Here is a 17,414-nt window from a genome sequence, read left to right on the forward strand (position 1 = left end):
CGAACTTGTCATACAATTTAGACTGCTTGTAGTACAATGGCGCTGTACTTGTGCATTATAATCACATAAAGCTCGAATTAGAATGACCACATCTTCTTCTATATATATAAACGCCTAACTTTAAGTGATGAACGCTGCACTTCCCGTCGTTTTCATGCAGGGGGCGCGTAGGTTCGAACGACGGAGGCGCATGGACAGACGTTCGATTACGTTGGAATCGATCTGCAGAACCAGGCGATTCAGTTGATTCCCAGAATCGACCTGGCCCCCACCGACACGACTTTGCCATTTGTTTTGCGACGACGACAATTTCCCATTCTCCCCGGGTACGCTATCACAATCAACAAGTCGCAGGGACAGACGTTCCATTACGTTGGTAAGCGCACAACTTTATCTTTCTATAATGAGTCATATAATATAACTTCTAAACGGAGCATCGGGTGCTTGCGGGAATGCATCGTTCGTGTGCAAATTTTGTGACTTTCCTGGCCGAAGGCCTGAAATGCTTTAGTACTTGAATAAGAATTTCACTTAATTTTCATCAAAATCGCACTTTTTCCACATTTCCACGAGCAGTGTACGTCCGGAATGCCAATGACGAGCGTGTTGATAGAGTAGTGGAAAAAACTACTCAAAACGGTCTAACACACCGGTTAGTGCTGAACTCATAACGAATTGGCATGTTTGTTTAAGGGACAAACCTTACGAAGTGGCTGTGTCGGGTGTTGGTGGGTTTAACGACACATTTATATTTACGCGATTTAACCCAAAATGGTCTCTATAAAGTGACCAGGTTCAGAATACAATGTGCTAACCAATACATCATGACCATAGTATCCAGCATCAGAGTGAGTGGCTTACAAAAATAAGTTTGGGAGTTCAATTCCTGGTTGTGGATTGACTCATGATTCGACTCGAATGTAGTTGTCCTATGGATAGACTTGACCCATCATAGGAATGTGGAATTTCCACCACTGGCTCGGAGCTGCAAACAGGAGGTGAGCACTACCTCAGTGCTCCTTAAACAGGCATTCACTTTGACTTTTTGGCTTTTAAAGTCAACAAACTATGAAATTGACTTTAAATAAGTGCATACCCCATAAAAACAAGCTCACAAAAACAGAAATTAAGAGAAAATATTGGTTCACATTTTTATTCATTTGGTTACACCATAACAATCGTCGTCATGATTATCATTATGGTCGCGGTGTAGAGTAGTGTGCTAGATCCACGATTAGTTGGCCGCGATGGTCTGCGCGATCCAGGCGTTGTAGTTGCACACCTTGGTGTACACGCCGGGGTAGTTGGGCAGGGCGCAACCACGGCCCCAGGACACGATGCCCTGCAGCTCGCCATTGCACGCGACGGGGCCGCCGGAGTCTCCCTGCGGTGGCGGCAGAAGCAGGTGTCAGGGGGGTCGGGGGTTAGCAGCTGTCTCCTGCATCTGGTGGCTCAGCGGTAGAGCAAGAAGCTGTCAATCGTAAGGTGTTGCGAGTTGAAGTCCTGGTTGGAGGTTGCCTCCTATCGCGGTTTGTATTAATAAAGGTTTTTTGTTTGTTGTATCCACGATATAACCCCAAAAAACGTATATTATGGATTATATTGGTCGCGAAAGCCTATGTGTTAAACCGGTGTTTTGTATTGTTTGTTGTAACGTTTATACCGGCCCCAACTGGACATCTGATAAAAGAGAGCTTTATAGCTCATCGGTTCCTCCAGCATAAGTAAATATTCTGATTCTGACTCATCCCATCATTTCTCTGACAAAGTCAACGGTGATTGCCGAATAACTTTTCTACCATGCTCAGGGCTGTAAACGTGAGGTGAGCACCAGTGGCTCAATGGTCATTGCAGCAGGAAATCGATTTGACTTTACAAGCAGACGAGACCAGGGAGTAGCAAGCGAACGTCGTATTCATGTTACAAATGGGTGCAATTCTGTCAATGCATATTTGAACATATTACCAACGCAGCTCATTATCGTACGCGATGTGTGGTCACACGATAATTGCACTCACAAAGCAAATCACGTGTAACAATTTTCACCAATTACTCTGGTCACTTGAGTCTGGAATTCCCTTCGGCCATCTTTTGCTGCCAAATCCAAGGCTAGGCTTAATACTTTTAAAATACAAATATACATATATACATTCTCCCTGTTTACATTGTTGCACGTTTTATATGAATACCGTATCCTACTTCTTGCTCAGCATATTGACGTGAAACGATATAAACCCAAATTATAGTCCCTCCGTTCCTCGAATCTCTCTCCAATCGAAGCGAGCTCCTTCGGCTTCGATGTCGCTGTCTCACCTGGCAGGAGTCCTTGCCGCCCTCCAGGTATCCCAGGCAGATCATGTTGTTGGTGATGTCACCGGGGTAGGAGTTCCTGCAGGAGGTGTCACTCAGCACGGGCGCCTGGACGCACATGAGGACGTCGGGACTGCCTGTGGGGGGAGACAACGCCGGTCGAGGAGGTGACGAGGCCGAACACGCAGCACAGGGTGGCACCCCGCCAATGACGCATCGAACTTGTCACGCTGCGGGGTCAAAACACCGCCTGCAGCTTAGGAATTCGCTGTCAGTGTCTCTCGCTACGTTGTTCAATTCGAGAAAACGTATTCACTCTCGTTCATGACGTCTTCAGTAGCGCGGTGTGTTGCTGGCCGCTTGGCGTTTTGGGCCTTTGTGCCAGTGCTGTACAATAATTATATAAATCCATGATTAGGTGTTTAAGTGTTATCCCCTCATTTCAGGCACTCCAGTTTCCCACTGCATGCAACAATACTCGTAGTAATTGTAACCGCCCAACCGTGATGTGGCTGCGTTAACGAGTAAACAACTTCTCTCTCCAGATTAGAAAGACGTGTACGATTTGCATGGGGGCAGATGTTGACCGCGTTTCCCTTCACGTCTCTGCCGCAGTAGAAGGGGGAGAAGGGGGGTGGGTAGGGACGGTGAGCGCGGCGCGTCCTCACCGACGCTGGTCTGGGTCTCGCCCCAGCCGGAGATGGTGCACATGACTCCGGTGTTGACGCAGGAGGAGGGCAGCGCGATGGGCTGCGCGTACTGGTTGAGGGTGGCTGGCGAGGACAGCTTGATGAGCATGATGTCGTTGTCGATGTTCCAGGAGTTGTACTGGGGGTGCTGGATCGCCTTGGAGGCCTGGATCCTCTGCTCGGTGCCCTCGGTCACGAAGATGTTGTGCTCGCCGATGCGCACGGAGATGCGCGACGCGCTGGGGTTGGAGGGGGGGAGGGACGAGGGTAATGATGAGGAATTGCATTTATACGGCTCTTAAATGACTTTGCAACTCGGCATCTCATCCCCGCTATTCCTATTCCCTACTGCTATCACGCTGGGCACAACGAGCATCTTCCAAAGTGAAACGCTCCATGTTCAAAATCAGAGTTGGGGGTTCACTTGGCCCATCTCCCCTCTGAGATTGATAACATTGATACTACTTTGTAGGGTGATTTTCCTGTGGGGAGACTCGCCCACGAAATTAGGAATTTGGAATTTACACTACTGGTTCAAGGCTGTTAACGGGAGTTGAGCAACACCTCAGTGTCCATTGAGAAATGTAATATGGGTAATGGAGATTGCAGTGCCGTGACTCGGCAAAACCCCACCAGAACATCACACCACCACGCAGAGATGGGCAAAACGCATTCAGATTGTTGACTTATGTAATTTATGTACGAATGACCAATTTCTTTTAGGTGTGTAATTTATATACCAATTTCAAATTGCAAATGTAACGAAATTACATACGGACGTTTTCGTGTAATTTAGATAGCAGCCCCATCTCTGCCCCCTCAGCCTCCCAGTCACCCACACGCACACAGCGAGGAGATTTGATCTTGTCCGCGCAGCGCACTCACGTCTGGTAGCAGTGAGCGGCAGACACGACCCACTCGCTGTTGATCAGGGAGCCTCCGCAGAAGTGGTATCCGATGTTGAGGGACACCTGCCACGGCTGCGAGTGGGCAGCGCACTCGTAGCCACCCACGATGTGGTCCTCATACATGTATGGGGCCGCCGCTGCCAGACAAAGACAAAGATCCCCCAGGAGAGCTTTCACAGACTGTTGGGGCAAGTGTTATTAGCGAGCACCTATGAAGGCCGGAACCGCACGCGTTGGAGTGGGTGGCCAGCACACACACACACAGTCGTGTCGATGTATGTCCAGGGCCATTAACTTGCATCCACCAACATTCATCATCATAGTCGTCGATGTCTTCATTGAAAGCAGTCTCACTGCTAGCAACATCCCAATCATCGCCAACATTAGAGTTGCTCGAACACCCCAATGTGGGACTATAAAGCTTGGGAAGTTGTTGGGGTCTGTTCTGCTTTCCCACGCGTCTGTCTGTGGGTTTCCCCTGGGCCTTTGTGCCAAATCTGCACAAAGGCGCTTTGCACATTCTACAGCAGCAATTTGCATGAATTAAGCTGTATTAAAATCATATTATTATAAGTAATAATAGTTATCGCTTGCACAACTATTATCAACGCCATCACCCCACTGTCATTGCCAGACGGATGTGTGTTGCATACCTGTCACGCCCTTGTCAGTGTCTACCTTATTACAGACCAATTAAGATTGTATTGGTCACCCATGCCCTTTACAAATCTCAACGTTCACCCTACAAAGTCTCATCACAAGGGAGAAACACAAACATAGACACAATTTTTTTTTTGCCCGTATTTAAACCACAGTACGCTGTATGGACCCGAAAACTCAATTACTCTGTACAATAATACGGGGTAAACCCTATGGGTTGACAGCTGTGGCGTTGTATATTGAACTTCTTGTCGCACCGTACTTAGTCAACCGTGCTAATCGGACGATTATAATCTACACCATCGTCATCACCATCTCGCTCCTCACTGTCTCTCCTAGCGGGATAAAAAGGAGCGTTTCCCGTTGAGGCTAAATGAGTAAAAGTGAACGCCATCGTTTTTGGATTTAAGGTAAATCGGATACAAATGGGCAACAGCCGTTGTGGAACATTGCAGGAAGCTCAACCCCGCGCCATTGGTTACCATAGCACAGCGCACCGACAGCTGCACCACTATTGCTGCTCTCTATGTAGCCACGACAAGATATTTGTTTTAATTTAGTGATACAATGATAATAATATCCAGCCTCTTGTCAATCGAATGCAGAATGAAGTCCTCCCCACTCTGTGTTGGTCGTTTCTTTAAAACTGCTTTTTGTGTTTAGTACGGTGCGAAAGAAGTTTAACATACATAATTGGGGGTTTAACAATACCTCACGCTGGTCATTAGGGGTTCTGTTTTAAAAGGAAAATATATCATATACGACGTTTTGGACAATTGCCATTTTTCATCGCACCAAAATAATTTGGATCACATCGCTCGCCACTCATGTTTGGCCGTGAGCTCAAAATCGAACTCGAGTCACCGTGTTCGTAGTGAAACACGGTAACTGCTACACTACCGCTCCCCAAACTTATTCAAGACACCGACAAAGATCCCCCGTATAGCCTTAACAGACTGTTGGGGCAATTTCTGTCAGCGAGCATCTATAATGGCCGGCACAGACACACACTGAGACAAAGACAAACATCCTTAGTTTAGCCTGAACAGACTGTTTGGGCAATTGCTGTTAGCAAGTAGCACCTATGAAAAAGGCTGGCGATGTTTACACATCGAACCAGGTACTGATTTGAGGCTGAGTCTACCTAGGAGAGACCAAGACCGGTTCAGATAATCGTCATAATTGAACTCAGGTCGCTGGGTTCGTAGCGCACCATGCTTACCGTTCCACTATCGCTCCCGACACAGATACACACAGAGACAAATAAAGACAAAGACACAAAGACACACACACAGACAAACAAAGACACACAGAGTCTCTGGAGGAACTCACCAGCGACACCCACGAGAAGAGCGAGGATGAGCCCGTGCATGTTTTTTGTGGTTCGTGAGCAAGACGATGCTGAGCTGCTGCCCAGAGTCGCCTTATATCCCAACCGGCAGCTCCACCTTATCTCGTGGCCTTGTCCGGTATCTTCTGTGCTGCCCAGTGCCTTGTGGAAGCCTCATTAAACCCATCAATATTTTCCCAGCCGATACTAAAATAGCCAGAACCGCTTACCGGAACTATACGCCACAACCGTATCAAGCGCTTTTTATTTGTTCATATGCGTGCCTTCCACTGTGGTGTTCCTGTCAAGTTGAAGATACATTTCCCTTAAATGGCAAAAGAGTGAGAAGAAAATGAGCACAAACTACAAATATCGCCACGTTTGTCGTCCGCACTGCCTTAACACAGAAACATTATACGCTGTTCTTTACTTTAAAAGACTCGTATTTTCGTTTTCATGATTTGTAAACGGCTCTGCAGAATTCAATTAGTTTGCCATCCACTACTGGATGAAGGTCTCCCAACGCCTTTCAAGTCATGGGGGTTGTTCGACCGTCACTGATGTTAGTTGTGGCTGGGAATTGAACTCAGGGTTCGCCAGGTTTATAGCACAGTGCAGAAACTACCACTGCATCACCGCTCCACCAAAATTATGTTAATAAGAATAATGATGGATGCGTTTTCACAAACCTCACCGCTTGGTCCGAGATCGGTGCTCCGAGCACGTCTCAGTTGACCAGATTGTTTGGTGTTGCTTCTGCTGCTGCGTTGGCAGTGGTGCACAAAGTACGATTAGCAACAACTCAACACATACTCGTCAATAACTACACCGTGCTCTTAAGCAGGGGCGGTTTCTTCATTAGGGCGATTGGGCAACGCACCACCAATGTGTGAAAGGGACTTTTTCAATCACATTAACAATCTCATTCAACCACAGAGCTATGCTAGCCGTTACTGTGCCTCTGGATATAGTCCAATCAGCGTCATGTCACGTTCTGTGGAGTACCGCCTCTTTTTGGGCGATTTCACTCCGGCTGAGAATCGCCCAGAGTGGTCCCATAGACTTACATTCAAAGATGATTTTTTTCGAAAGGCGGGCGCTGCAATGCATTCTCTATGGCTTCCGGGAGGGCTCGCACTAACGTGCTTACGTCATCATACGTCAGCACGTTTCAGTCAACAATTGTATTTGTCGCCACCTAGTGGAATTTCGATTTAAAGCTTTCGTGACTGCAGGAATTCATCTTCTTGGTTCTTTCGGTAAAGTCACGTAGAAGGGAAGTAATAAAATAATAAAAATAAAACATAATAAAATAATTCTCACGACGTTTCGGCCACAACGCAAGTAGCCGTCCTCAGGTGAAAACCAGGTCTGTTGAGGCAACAGCGTTTGAATGAAACAGCACACGTGCTTGGAGCATGTATATAAGCTGGGTTGGAAGGGGGGAAGAAAGGGGGAGCCTTAACAAAAGAATATGAAATATCAAGAGGAATTTAGCATATTTATGGGAAATGCAGGTATGTGACTAGTACTGCATATGCCCGTGCATTATGCAGGATTAGCAGCATCAAAGGGATGGGATAAGGGTAGCATTAATGAAGGGAAGGAGTGTTAATAGTATGTAGCTGCAGTAACTAAAACCACCACGTAAACAACTAAAGTATAAACTACATATTATCATCAGTATACTAAATATACTCTACAATACGTTGAGTTACTAACAGTAAGTAATACATTACAATTCTATGTCGTAAAAAAATATATATATATATAATATGCTTGCATCTAAACTTTATTCTCTTACATCACACGAGTCTACACCCTACTATATACTGCCATAGACAAACCCAACATTAAATTATATACTGTATTGCACACCAAAGAAAGGTTCTCCTTTTCCGACCACCTTGTAAGTGCCACGCTGCTACAAGGAGAGATGTTTCAACAGCATGGCCATACATTCCCTGTTGAGGCTCTGAACATCACTGTCAGGGCATACCCTATGTTAAATAAGGCGAAGCTGAAGACTGAACTGTCTGTCATTTATGAGAGTCCAGAATTCGAGGGCTGCTGTGGTGCACTAGCGCTGTACCAGGTTTTGCTGAAGTACAACCTCCAGGATACTTTTTCAGAGACTGTTGCTCTGTTGAACATCCTCATAACCACTCCCATGACAACTGCTGAAGCTGAGAGGTGTTTCTCAACCTTAAAGAGAATCAAGACATTCCTGAGAAATGTAATGGGACAGGAACGTCTGAATGCAATGGCTATGCTTTCCATGGAGAGGGAACTAGTCAGGAACATGCCTGCTTTCAATGAGAGAGTAATTTATCACTTTGCTACTTTGAAAGAGAGAAGAGCAAAATTTCAGTATAAGTAAGCAGTGTATTAAGCGAGTAATGTGATGTAAGTAGTGTAATAATAGTGAGTATAGAAACAAACAAGGAGATGTATTGTAAGAGTCACTTTATTTTTCATTAATATTAAAGTAGTGAAGTTGCCTTTACATGCTTAAGCTGTTAATTTATCCATTGCATGGGTGGACCTTATCCTTATCAATCATCCAAACATTTGCCCCCCCCTGAGAGATTTTGCAGGAGCCGCAACTGCTCTTAAGTTACTCGGAAGTGAGAATGTTAAGGGAGAACTGCGTGTAATATGCATATCCAGTCCTGTACAGTAAATCTTATATATAAAAGTAATTTTTTGTCTGTCCGTCTGTGCACGCACGCTTGCGAGGGATTTGGCTCTCGGACGATTGGCTGGGAGGGTAACAGAGCTTAGCCAATAATCCCTTTGATTTAAAACGGAATAAAAGCAGGATAGAGGAGCCCCGAGTTCAGTTCTCTTCCAGTCAGCAATCGGGACAGTCAACTTTCCGGCCACTCGAGCGTTCGAGTGACACACCGCAGCCCAGCTTGGATCCGTCCCCAGTAGGAACTTCGTGCGGCCTCGCTCCTCCCCGACTCCCTGCGCATCCGTGCAGAATCGTAAGTGCGTGAGAAAGGGGAGAGATAGCATAGGGAGCTGTCGAGGGATTTAACACAAATAAGGGAAACTGCTCGCTGGGTGATTCTGGCTCCGAGACAGAGAGTGTGCAATTACAGTCGCGTCGGGAATAAATACTAGCACAAGATACCAACGTGTGGTTTCTGTGGGTGTGGAGAGGGCGTGGGGTGGTGTGAGTGCGCGCGTAAGTCTGATGATCGTCGCGCATTCACTGATGAACGATTGCGGACGTTCAGTGCTGGCGTGAATAACGAGTGAAATACGCGAGGTAACCTCGGTCCGATCGCCGTCGCGTTTGCGCCACGCTAACCACGTGCGGTTGTGCAACAGATTGACGCGTGAGTGTCGTCGGTAATAGCTCGCCGTTGTGTCCGGGTTTTGCGCGCGAATCCGGCCGACGTTCATCCACCGTTGTGTCCGGGTTTTGCACGCGAATCCCGTCAACGTTCATTCACCGTTGTGTCCGGGTTTTGCACGTGAATCCGGCTGACGTTCATCCACCCTTGTGCCCGGGTTTTGTACGCGAATCCGGCCGATGTTCATCCACCGTTGTGTCCGGGTTTTGCGCGCGAATCCCGTCGACGTTCATCCACCCTTGTGCCCGGGTTTTGTGTGCGAATCCGGCTGACGTTCATCCACCCTTGTGCCCGGGTTTTGCGTGCAAATCCCGTCGACGTTCATCGACCATCGTGCCTAGTGTTGCGCGCGAATCCTGCGGACGTTCATCCACCCTTGTGTCCGGGTTTTGCGCGCGAATCCCAGCGACGTTGATCGACCATTGGGCCTGGGTGTTGCGCGCAAACCCAGTCAACATTCCTTCATCCTTGCCCGGTGCTTGAGCGCAGGGGCTTAATTACTCCGCGCGTTTTACGCAGTAGGCGTTCGTGACGACGTTCACCTTAAGCAACTATATAATTCCTCGTCACAGCCATCTCTTTGACACACTTAAGCGGTTGTGCTGTCACTGCGTTGTCCCCACCTGAAGACGGATGCTTGTGTTATGCCCGAAACGTCGTGATTTAATTGAGTTGTTTAAAAAAAATTTTTTACCTAGGTGACATTACCGAAAAAACCAAAGAGTATGGATCCTTGCAGTCACGAAAACCTTGGGCCTATTCCCGTTTAATATTAAGTTGGTTGCATGTCGGGCAGTATGCTAAACATTTTGAACAGACACACATTCACAAATTTCCCTTATATATAAGATCGATAGAGTCAGCATGTACTACTGTAGTGATAGCAGGTACCACCACAGTCGGTATCCACTGCTGTAATCATAGCAGGTACCACCATAGTCAGTACGCACTGCTGTAATCATAGCAGGTACTACCACAATATGCACTACTGTAATCATAGCAGGTACCACCACAGCAGTATGCACTGCTGTAATCATAGCAGGTACCACCACAGCAGTATACACTGCTGTTAACATAGCAGGGACCACCACAGTGAGTATGCACTGCTGTAGTGATAGCAGGTATCACCATAGTCGGTATGCATTGCTGTAGTGAAATCAGGTACCACCACAGTCAGTATGCACTGCTGTTATCATAGCAGGTACCACCACAGTCATTATGTACTACTGTAATCATAGCAGGTGCCACAACAGTCAGTATGCACTGCTGTAATTATAGCAGGTACCACCACAGTCAGTACGCACTGCTGTAATCATAGCAGGTACCACCACAGTCAGTATGCACTGCTGTAGTGATAGTAGATACTGCCATGGAGTTGGTAGATACTGCTACATAGAGTTAGTAGATACTAAAACAGTCAGTATATACCACTACGGTGAGTAAATACTACTGTAATGAGAGAGCACACCGACGGCCGACGGAGGGCTGCATAGGCACTGCTGCATCGGTCATAGCCAATCAGGGCTAAGGGTTCCATCTGGGCTAAATTTTATGGGCGGAGCTCATGGGTACATGCGGGAATCATCGGGAAAGTTTTGAGGGGGGCGTGGGTAGAGGCGGAGCTTTGCTCTGTCGAGAGGGATATAAGGAGAGGCAAGAGGAGGACTCGGGGTCGGTGTGGATGCCTGGAGTCCGGACTTCATCTCCGCCATCTCGTCACGCCACCGGCCACGTGGCAGTCTCGAGGGCCGAAGCTCTAGATTCCTGGCGCGCCGTCGACCAGTGGTGCGCAGGGGAGAGAGATTGAGGGATGCCGCGCGGGGACGGAAGAGCAGTGACCGCGTGCATACGGCGAGAAAGAAGGTGACCATCCAGAAGGGAGTGCGGAGCCGAACAGTCATCACTAAATAAAGAAAGGACGCAAGTCTCAACCTGTCGTGGAAGTCGTTTATTACACTACTATACAGTCAGTAGCTACTACTGGCTCAGTAGATACTACTGTACAGTCAGTAGATACAACTACAAAGTCAATAGATACTACTTGCTCTGTTGAATGTAGGGTGTGGACGTATATATACCTACGCGGGGGTAAAGATATTTATGAGGGGGTGGGTCGACAATTTTCGGAAACCTTTTAGATTAACTGTTTACCCCACACTTTCTTTAAGTTTTTGGACTTTTGCAAGCTTCTTATAATTTTGTTGGTGAAGAAATGGACAAATGGCCCACCGGGCTTTGACAATACCTTAGTATCTGTGTATGTACATGTAAGGTTTTTAAGAGAAGTTTTGAAATATATTTTTTGCCCGGGCAATTACGGGTACTTCCCGCTAGTCTTGTATATAAACGTAATTTTTTGTCTGTCTGTCTGTCCGTCTGTGTGTTTTTGGATGTTACTTGTGAAGGATTTGTCTCGAAAACCGTGAGGTTTATGTTTAAAAAAAGTAGCAAGGTACCACGCCATAAGCCACCTGGTGAGCCAGCGCTATTCTATTTTTCCATCTGTCAACTATCTTAAAGTACAGTGGTACCTCGGTATATGACCGCTTTGGAATACGTCGAATTTGGTATACATCGTGTTTTGACGAGAAAAAAAATTTCTTGGGATACGACGTCTTGCTTGGGATACGACGCGCTTGCTAGAACTTTTATGGGTCGGGATGAGTCACCGCATACCCGTATATCCCGTTCACGACTGAAACAAAGCTCCGCTCCTCAGTCTGCCTGTAGGTCTCGTTCAGTGCACAACCCTTGCTATAACTCATTTTAACGTGAATTTTTTGCGAATTCATTCCTAAGAAAGTTAGTGATAAAAGCAGAAAAATACTACCCCAATAAAGCTCTAACAAGCCGTAACAGTATTGTGTGGAATGACCAGACAATGTCACACTTCAGGAACATTCTTAGAAGAAGGCAAAAACAAACTTCAATGGACAGGTTTTTAGTAAAACCCCAGAATTTTAGCTTCCTGAAGTTTTAATGGAAGGGGACTCTCCTTCCAAAAAATAACATCTCTTCCTCACCACCATCCTCATAGGCTATCAACTCCTCTCAGCAACGTAAAGTGACGTTAAATTTTATTATTTAAATTTATTAAAATTTATTTTGTATGCATTTATTTTAATTTATGTATGCATTTTAGTAATAAGTAGTGTCTAAATTATTTTATACAATCCCATTAATGTATAATATGCCATATAAAATCTAATTTCTTATACTCTGGAACGGATTATTTCCTTTCCCTTTATTTCTTATGGGAAAAATTCGTTTGGTTTGCGTCATTTTCGGTATAAGTCCTACCTTCTGGAACGAATTAACGGCGTATACCGAGGTACCACTAGTTAAATTAACAATTTTGTGCTATTTCTATTTATTTATTTTCTCGCGTTGCTCAGCGAGCGCTAAAGATGCCCGGGGGTTGCCCCACGCAACACACGTGTTATCGGTGGAGGGGGGTGGATTACTCATTCACGTTAAAAATGCAAAAAATACACAACGCTGAGGTAAATTCTTCAAAGTGTCATGTTCTCTTCTCCCCCCCACCCCAATGTGTGCACTTACTACTGTAGTGACTGGGAAGGTCACTGTGTAGTGCCGGGCCTGCGAGGCCACGGCGGAAGATGCACCATCATCGCGTACACCCCGGACACGGCGTGCAGTACCAACCCTAGTGAGGGTTTGGGAGAGCGCTGGTTAGCGCTATGGCACCATGCGCTGTGCGCAGTGCGGGCTCCTACTTGAGAGAGCGTCAGCTCAGCCAGGGTAACAACGGGTGATGCTACTCTGGTTGACCTGTGGCCACGTGACGGGTCGTTACTGGAGGGGGGCCACAGGTGGAGGGGGCCAAAGGGTGGTCACATGGTCTGGGAAGAGCTTTCGAGAGCCTTCGGGTAAGGGCGAGAAAGATCGAGAGGGTGGGCGGGGCGAGAGGCGGAGCTAGCCCCAGCCCGGCCGAGCAGGGGGGGTCCTATTTGTGTCGGGGTCGCACGCGGGTTTGGGGGGAGTCGGTACATGTGCGTGATCAGTGGTCTGAGCTGGCCCACCGGGTGGTTGTGGCAGCTGCAGGTTCGTCGGCCCTACGGGTTCATTGAGGGGGTTGAAATCCATATGCTTGCTGACACTGGCGCGTCCTCGACCATTATTTCGGAACTGATAATATTTTGCCCCCCCCGGTGTCGCGTTTTAGAACCTGTGGATGCTGTCGGGACGGCGTATGGCATTTCTCACGTCTCCGACCCGCATGTGTTCTGCTAATGTTATGGTGCAGGCACTTGCACGCCGAACGGTGCGGATTCTGCCTGGTGCTCAAATGTTGGTGCCCCTCCGATTGTGTAAACCGCTCGATTTGTGTGCTGTGTGTGACGGTATCGTGTTGGGGCCCTCAAATAAGCTTAATCGAGGGATGTCGCTCATGGCAGCCCAGACGTTGGTGGCCCAGGACCAAGAGCCTTTCATTCAAGTTCTCAATGCCGGGTCAGACACTACGGTCATTCAGGAGGGTACCATGCTGGCTCATGCATCACCCGCGCGTCCGGAGAAGGATGTCGTGGGGAATGTCGGGGTTGGCGTTCAGGCTCGCAGGCCCCGTGACGCTTTGCTCTGAGTGTGGTGATTTATCCGCGGGACAAATGCGGAAGCTGATAGCACTCTTGCATGAATTTTCGGACATTTTTTGTAAGAGCAAATTTTATAATGGTCGCACATCCCTCTTGAGCCACCATATTGATACGGGCGATGCCGCCCCGATTTGGCAGAATACCTACCGCCTGAGTCTAGCAGAAAAGGAACATGTTCGTGTGGCTGTTGATGAGATGTTGGCCGCAGAGATCATCTCACCATCCACCAGCCTATGGGGTGCTCCGATCGTGCTTGTTAAGCAGCACAATGGCAGCTTGCGATTTTGTGTTGGTTAACGAAAACTTAGTAAGCTTTCTGTCGTCGATGCATACCCCTTGCCTCGGATGGATGATTCGCTGGACGCCTTAGCGGGGGCATGGTTCTTTTCCACCCTTGACCTTTTATCAGGATTTTGGCAGCTGCCACTTGATGAGGCTTCAAAACCCAAGACGACCTTTCTGACGCCGCAAGGGTTGTTCGAGTTTAACTGGCTTCCTATGTGGCTCCGCTCAGCGCCAGCCACATTTCAGCGATTGATGGAGCTGGTTTTGGTGGGCCTCCAGTGGGATTCATGCCCGATATATTTGGACGATGTTATTGTCTTCAGTCGTACGTTTGATGAGCATTTGGATCGCGTGCGGCCGACCTAATATTTAAACCACAAAAATGTCATCTCCTCCAGAAATCTGTTCGATATTTGGGCCACATAGTGAATCGGGTATTGCGATGGACCCGGAGAAAACTGCGTGCGTTATGACGTGGCCAACCCCCACCTTGGCGAGTGAGGTGCGCAGTTTTATCGGCTTTGCATCGTATTATCACAGATTTGTCGCCGGGTTCGCGTCCATTGCAAAACCGCTCCACGCCTTGATGGCTAATGGTCAAAAATTCCATTGGGGGGAGGAGGAAGAATCCGTGTTCCGCTCCATTCGTGATCGACTGGCTAACGCCCCTCCCCTGTGTTACCCTGAATTTTTCGCGACCGTTTGTTTTGGATACAGATGCCAGTAATACCGGCATTGGTGCGGTATTACCACAGGTTGTCAACGGAGTGGAGCACGTGGTCGCGTATGGTAGCAGGGTGCTGTTTCCGGCTGAGCAGCAGTACTGCGTTACGCGCCGGGAATTGCTCGCCATTGTGTTTTGTGCAGCAATATTGGCCCTATTTGTACGGTAGACGATTCAAAGTGCGCTCCGACCACGCTGCGCTCCAATACGCGCTGCGTGTGGACCAGCCCTGCAGGATTTTTCCTTCCATGTTACATATCTCTGCTCTCTGTAAAATCACAGCTTACAAAGTGAACTGTAAGATCACAGAGTGATTCCGTGTTCTGTGACATCACAGCAAGCACCGTGCAGTGTAACCGCGCTGAGAATGTGGCAATTGTTTACATTATTTAATCATGAATTCCGTAGATAGGAATGCAGCAATGGGATCAGTTTTATCCGTTTGGTAGCATGAATGATTTGCCGTGAAATAAGCTCGATTTAGCTGAACAAAGCCTCTGGCCACAATATTACATGTGTAATAAGCCACTGCGACGACAATCTGGAACGTGTGTCTTCTTTATTATTTATTCATTCCTTCACAGCTGGACAGCTCCGCGCTCTTCACTCTGACACGGCTGCACTCCCGTTCCCGGGCGGTTAGATGTTGTCGCTCGCGCTCCTGCGCGCCATTGACAGGCGGCTCGCGAGGAGGAAGCCCCTGGCCCGCCACGTGGCCGCTGGCGTTCTGGAGGCGCGAGACGTGGTCCCGCTCTCTGACTCCACACACTTACCCTGAGCTCTCTTCCGCTTTCCCTTTTATCCCCTGACCTACGTCACCAAGCCCCGCCTACAGCCACGCCCCCTCACGACCATTCTAGATGGTTACTACCAGAGGTGTGGACTCGAGTCATGTGACTTGGACTCGAGTCAGACTCGAGTCATGAATTTGATGACTTGCGACTCGACTTGGACTTGCATAACAATGACTTTGTCCCACCTCTGGTTACTACCCAGAGACTTTAAGCTCTGCCCTTAACTTCGGCTCATCCCTCTGACTGGTTGATGGCCCAGGCGGCGGAGCCTATCCCACTGATCGGCGATCGGCGGTGAACGCTCGTATTACACATGTGTAGTGGTTGTTACGGGGAGAAAGGCGGACAGAAACACAAGGGTGTCTGCACCCACACACGGGTGTCTACTGTTGTATCCTAACCCTTCTTCCAAACTTGATATTTTTATATATTATCATCATTGATATATAATGAATGAAAACACACCAAAGCACAGCAGACTGCAAAACACCAGGTGTCACTAAGTAATGGACTGGAGGAGGGCTAGGATGGCAGAATTTGCAACCTTGCTTCAAGGAAGGAGGGGGCCTGATGAACGGGCATATGTCACCCGTGCAGGCGGCAGAGACAGTGGGAGAGTCAGCCAGACATAATTAAGGCAAAAAGCCAACCATCCTGCATGGTTTTAAGGAATTAAATTATTAAATCCAGGGTGAGTGGTCAAATGAAGTGGGTCAGCAACGCTGTGTGCACAGGGGAGGGAGCTGATTAACAACCTGCGCGTCTGAACGTGAGGGGGCCTTTGACCTGAAATTAAGAATAACACTCCCAGAGCAGAAGGTTGGATGACCACAGTGAGACGAGAATAGGGGTGTTGTGCCTCTCTCAAGGCTGCAGGCTCAGCTGAATAACAAGGCTGCGGAGGTCACCAAAAGTTCGTGTTCGCCTAGTTAAGTCGAAAAGCTCAATTATTCTGTATTGCTATTAAAGTAACGTTAAAGTCAGAATTTAACAACAGGGTAGGCTAAAGTTATTGATATTCACACCCACTCCAATTAAACCAGGCCACAAGTTACGCCTACTGAACCATCACCATCATTAAGTCAATATGAAATGTTATTTCCATACTTTAATATACAACTCGACCCGAAGCATATGACAATCAGAACCTTCCTAAGTCAAAATTGAATCGCACCCAGACAGGAGCGAATAGTCGATATAAGGTTGAAGAGGGAAGGAAATTAAGAGCATGGCGAACTGCAAACGTAAGCAAAAAAGCCGGGAACAACACACCAAGCCCAGCAACAGCGAGTCGGGCTTCGACAGGCCATAAAAGTAGGAATAATAACTCCCGGGGTCAGGGGACATCAGAAGAAGCAAGCAGACAAAAACCAGAACTGACTCCAAGGTTCAACCGCCCTCACCTACAAGGAGTGACGGAAATTAATGAGGCCTTGAGTTAACGGCGTCAGCTGGACAGCAACAACACCGGCGAGCAGAGACAGAGTGAGGCAAAGACTGCCAGGCTATGAATACAACTTCATGTCAGTAAAGCCGAACAAGTTAAGTTAAAGACATCACAATACATAATATCGTACATAACATCAATGTTAACGCTATTCACCGTCAACTATATTCCGCTTATATAACCATGCAGACACCAAGGAATACGAATTCCTAGGATCAAGAAACTTACCCCTTAACCTAAGATATCGGAAATAAATTAATAATAATAAGCCTATGCATGAAAGACA

General features: G+C 47.5%; 1 protein-coding gene across 1 annotated transcript; it reads right to left on the reverse strand.

The window, feature by feature from the left end:
• Positions 1-1,139: 1,139 nt before the first annotated feature.
• On the reverse strand, positions 1,140-6,019 carry LOC144726639 (trypsin-2-like). Its single transcript, XM_078605379.1, has 5 exons — positions 5,900-6,019; positions 3,885-4,044; positions 2,979-3,238; positions 2,314-2,447; positions 1,140-1,384 (listed from the first exon to the last, which is right to left on the reverse strand). Exons 1-5 carry the CDS (start codon positions 5,937-5,939, stop codon positions 1,235-1,237), a joined length of 744 nt encoding a protein of 247 aa, XP_078461505.1. The 5' UTR covers positions 5,940-6,019; the 3' UTR covers positions 1,140-1,234.
• Between the last annotated feature and the right edge of the window lie 11,395 nt (positions 6,020-17,414).

Source organism: Lampetra planeri, chromosome 24 (genome assembly GCF_965212315.1).
Source record: "Lampetra planeri chromosome 24, kcLamPlan1.2.h2, whole genome shotgun sequence".
Lineage (NCBI taxonomy): Eukaryota > Metazoa > Chordata > Hyperoartia > Petromyzontiformes > Petromyzontidae > Lampetra > Lampetra planeri.

What these genes read in the sequence shown, in the direction of transcription:
- LOC144726639 (XM_078605379.1), bottom strand. Translation starts at nt 5,939, where the DNA reads ATGCACGGGCTCATCCTCGCTCTTCTCGTGGGTGTCGCTG. An exon ending in GCCGCTCACTGCTACCAGAC is followed by an intron (nt 3,239 to 3,884) that starts GTGAGTGCGCTG and finishes CTCCAACCCCAG; the next exon opens with CGCGTCGCGCATCTCCGTGC. An exon ending in CGAGACCCAGACCAGCGTCG is followed by an intron (nt 2,448 to 2,978) that starts GTGAGGACGCGC and finishes CTCCCCCCACAG; the next exon opens with GCAGTCCCGACGTCCTCATG.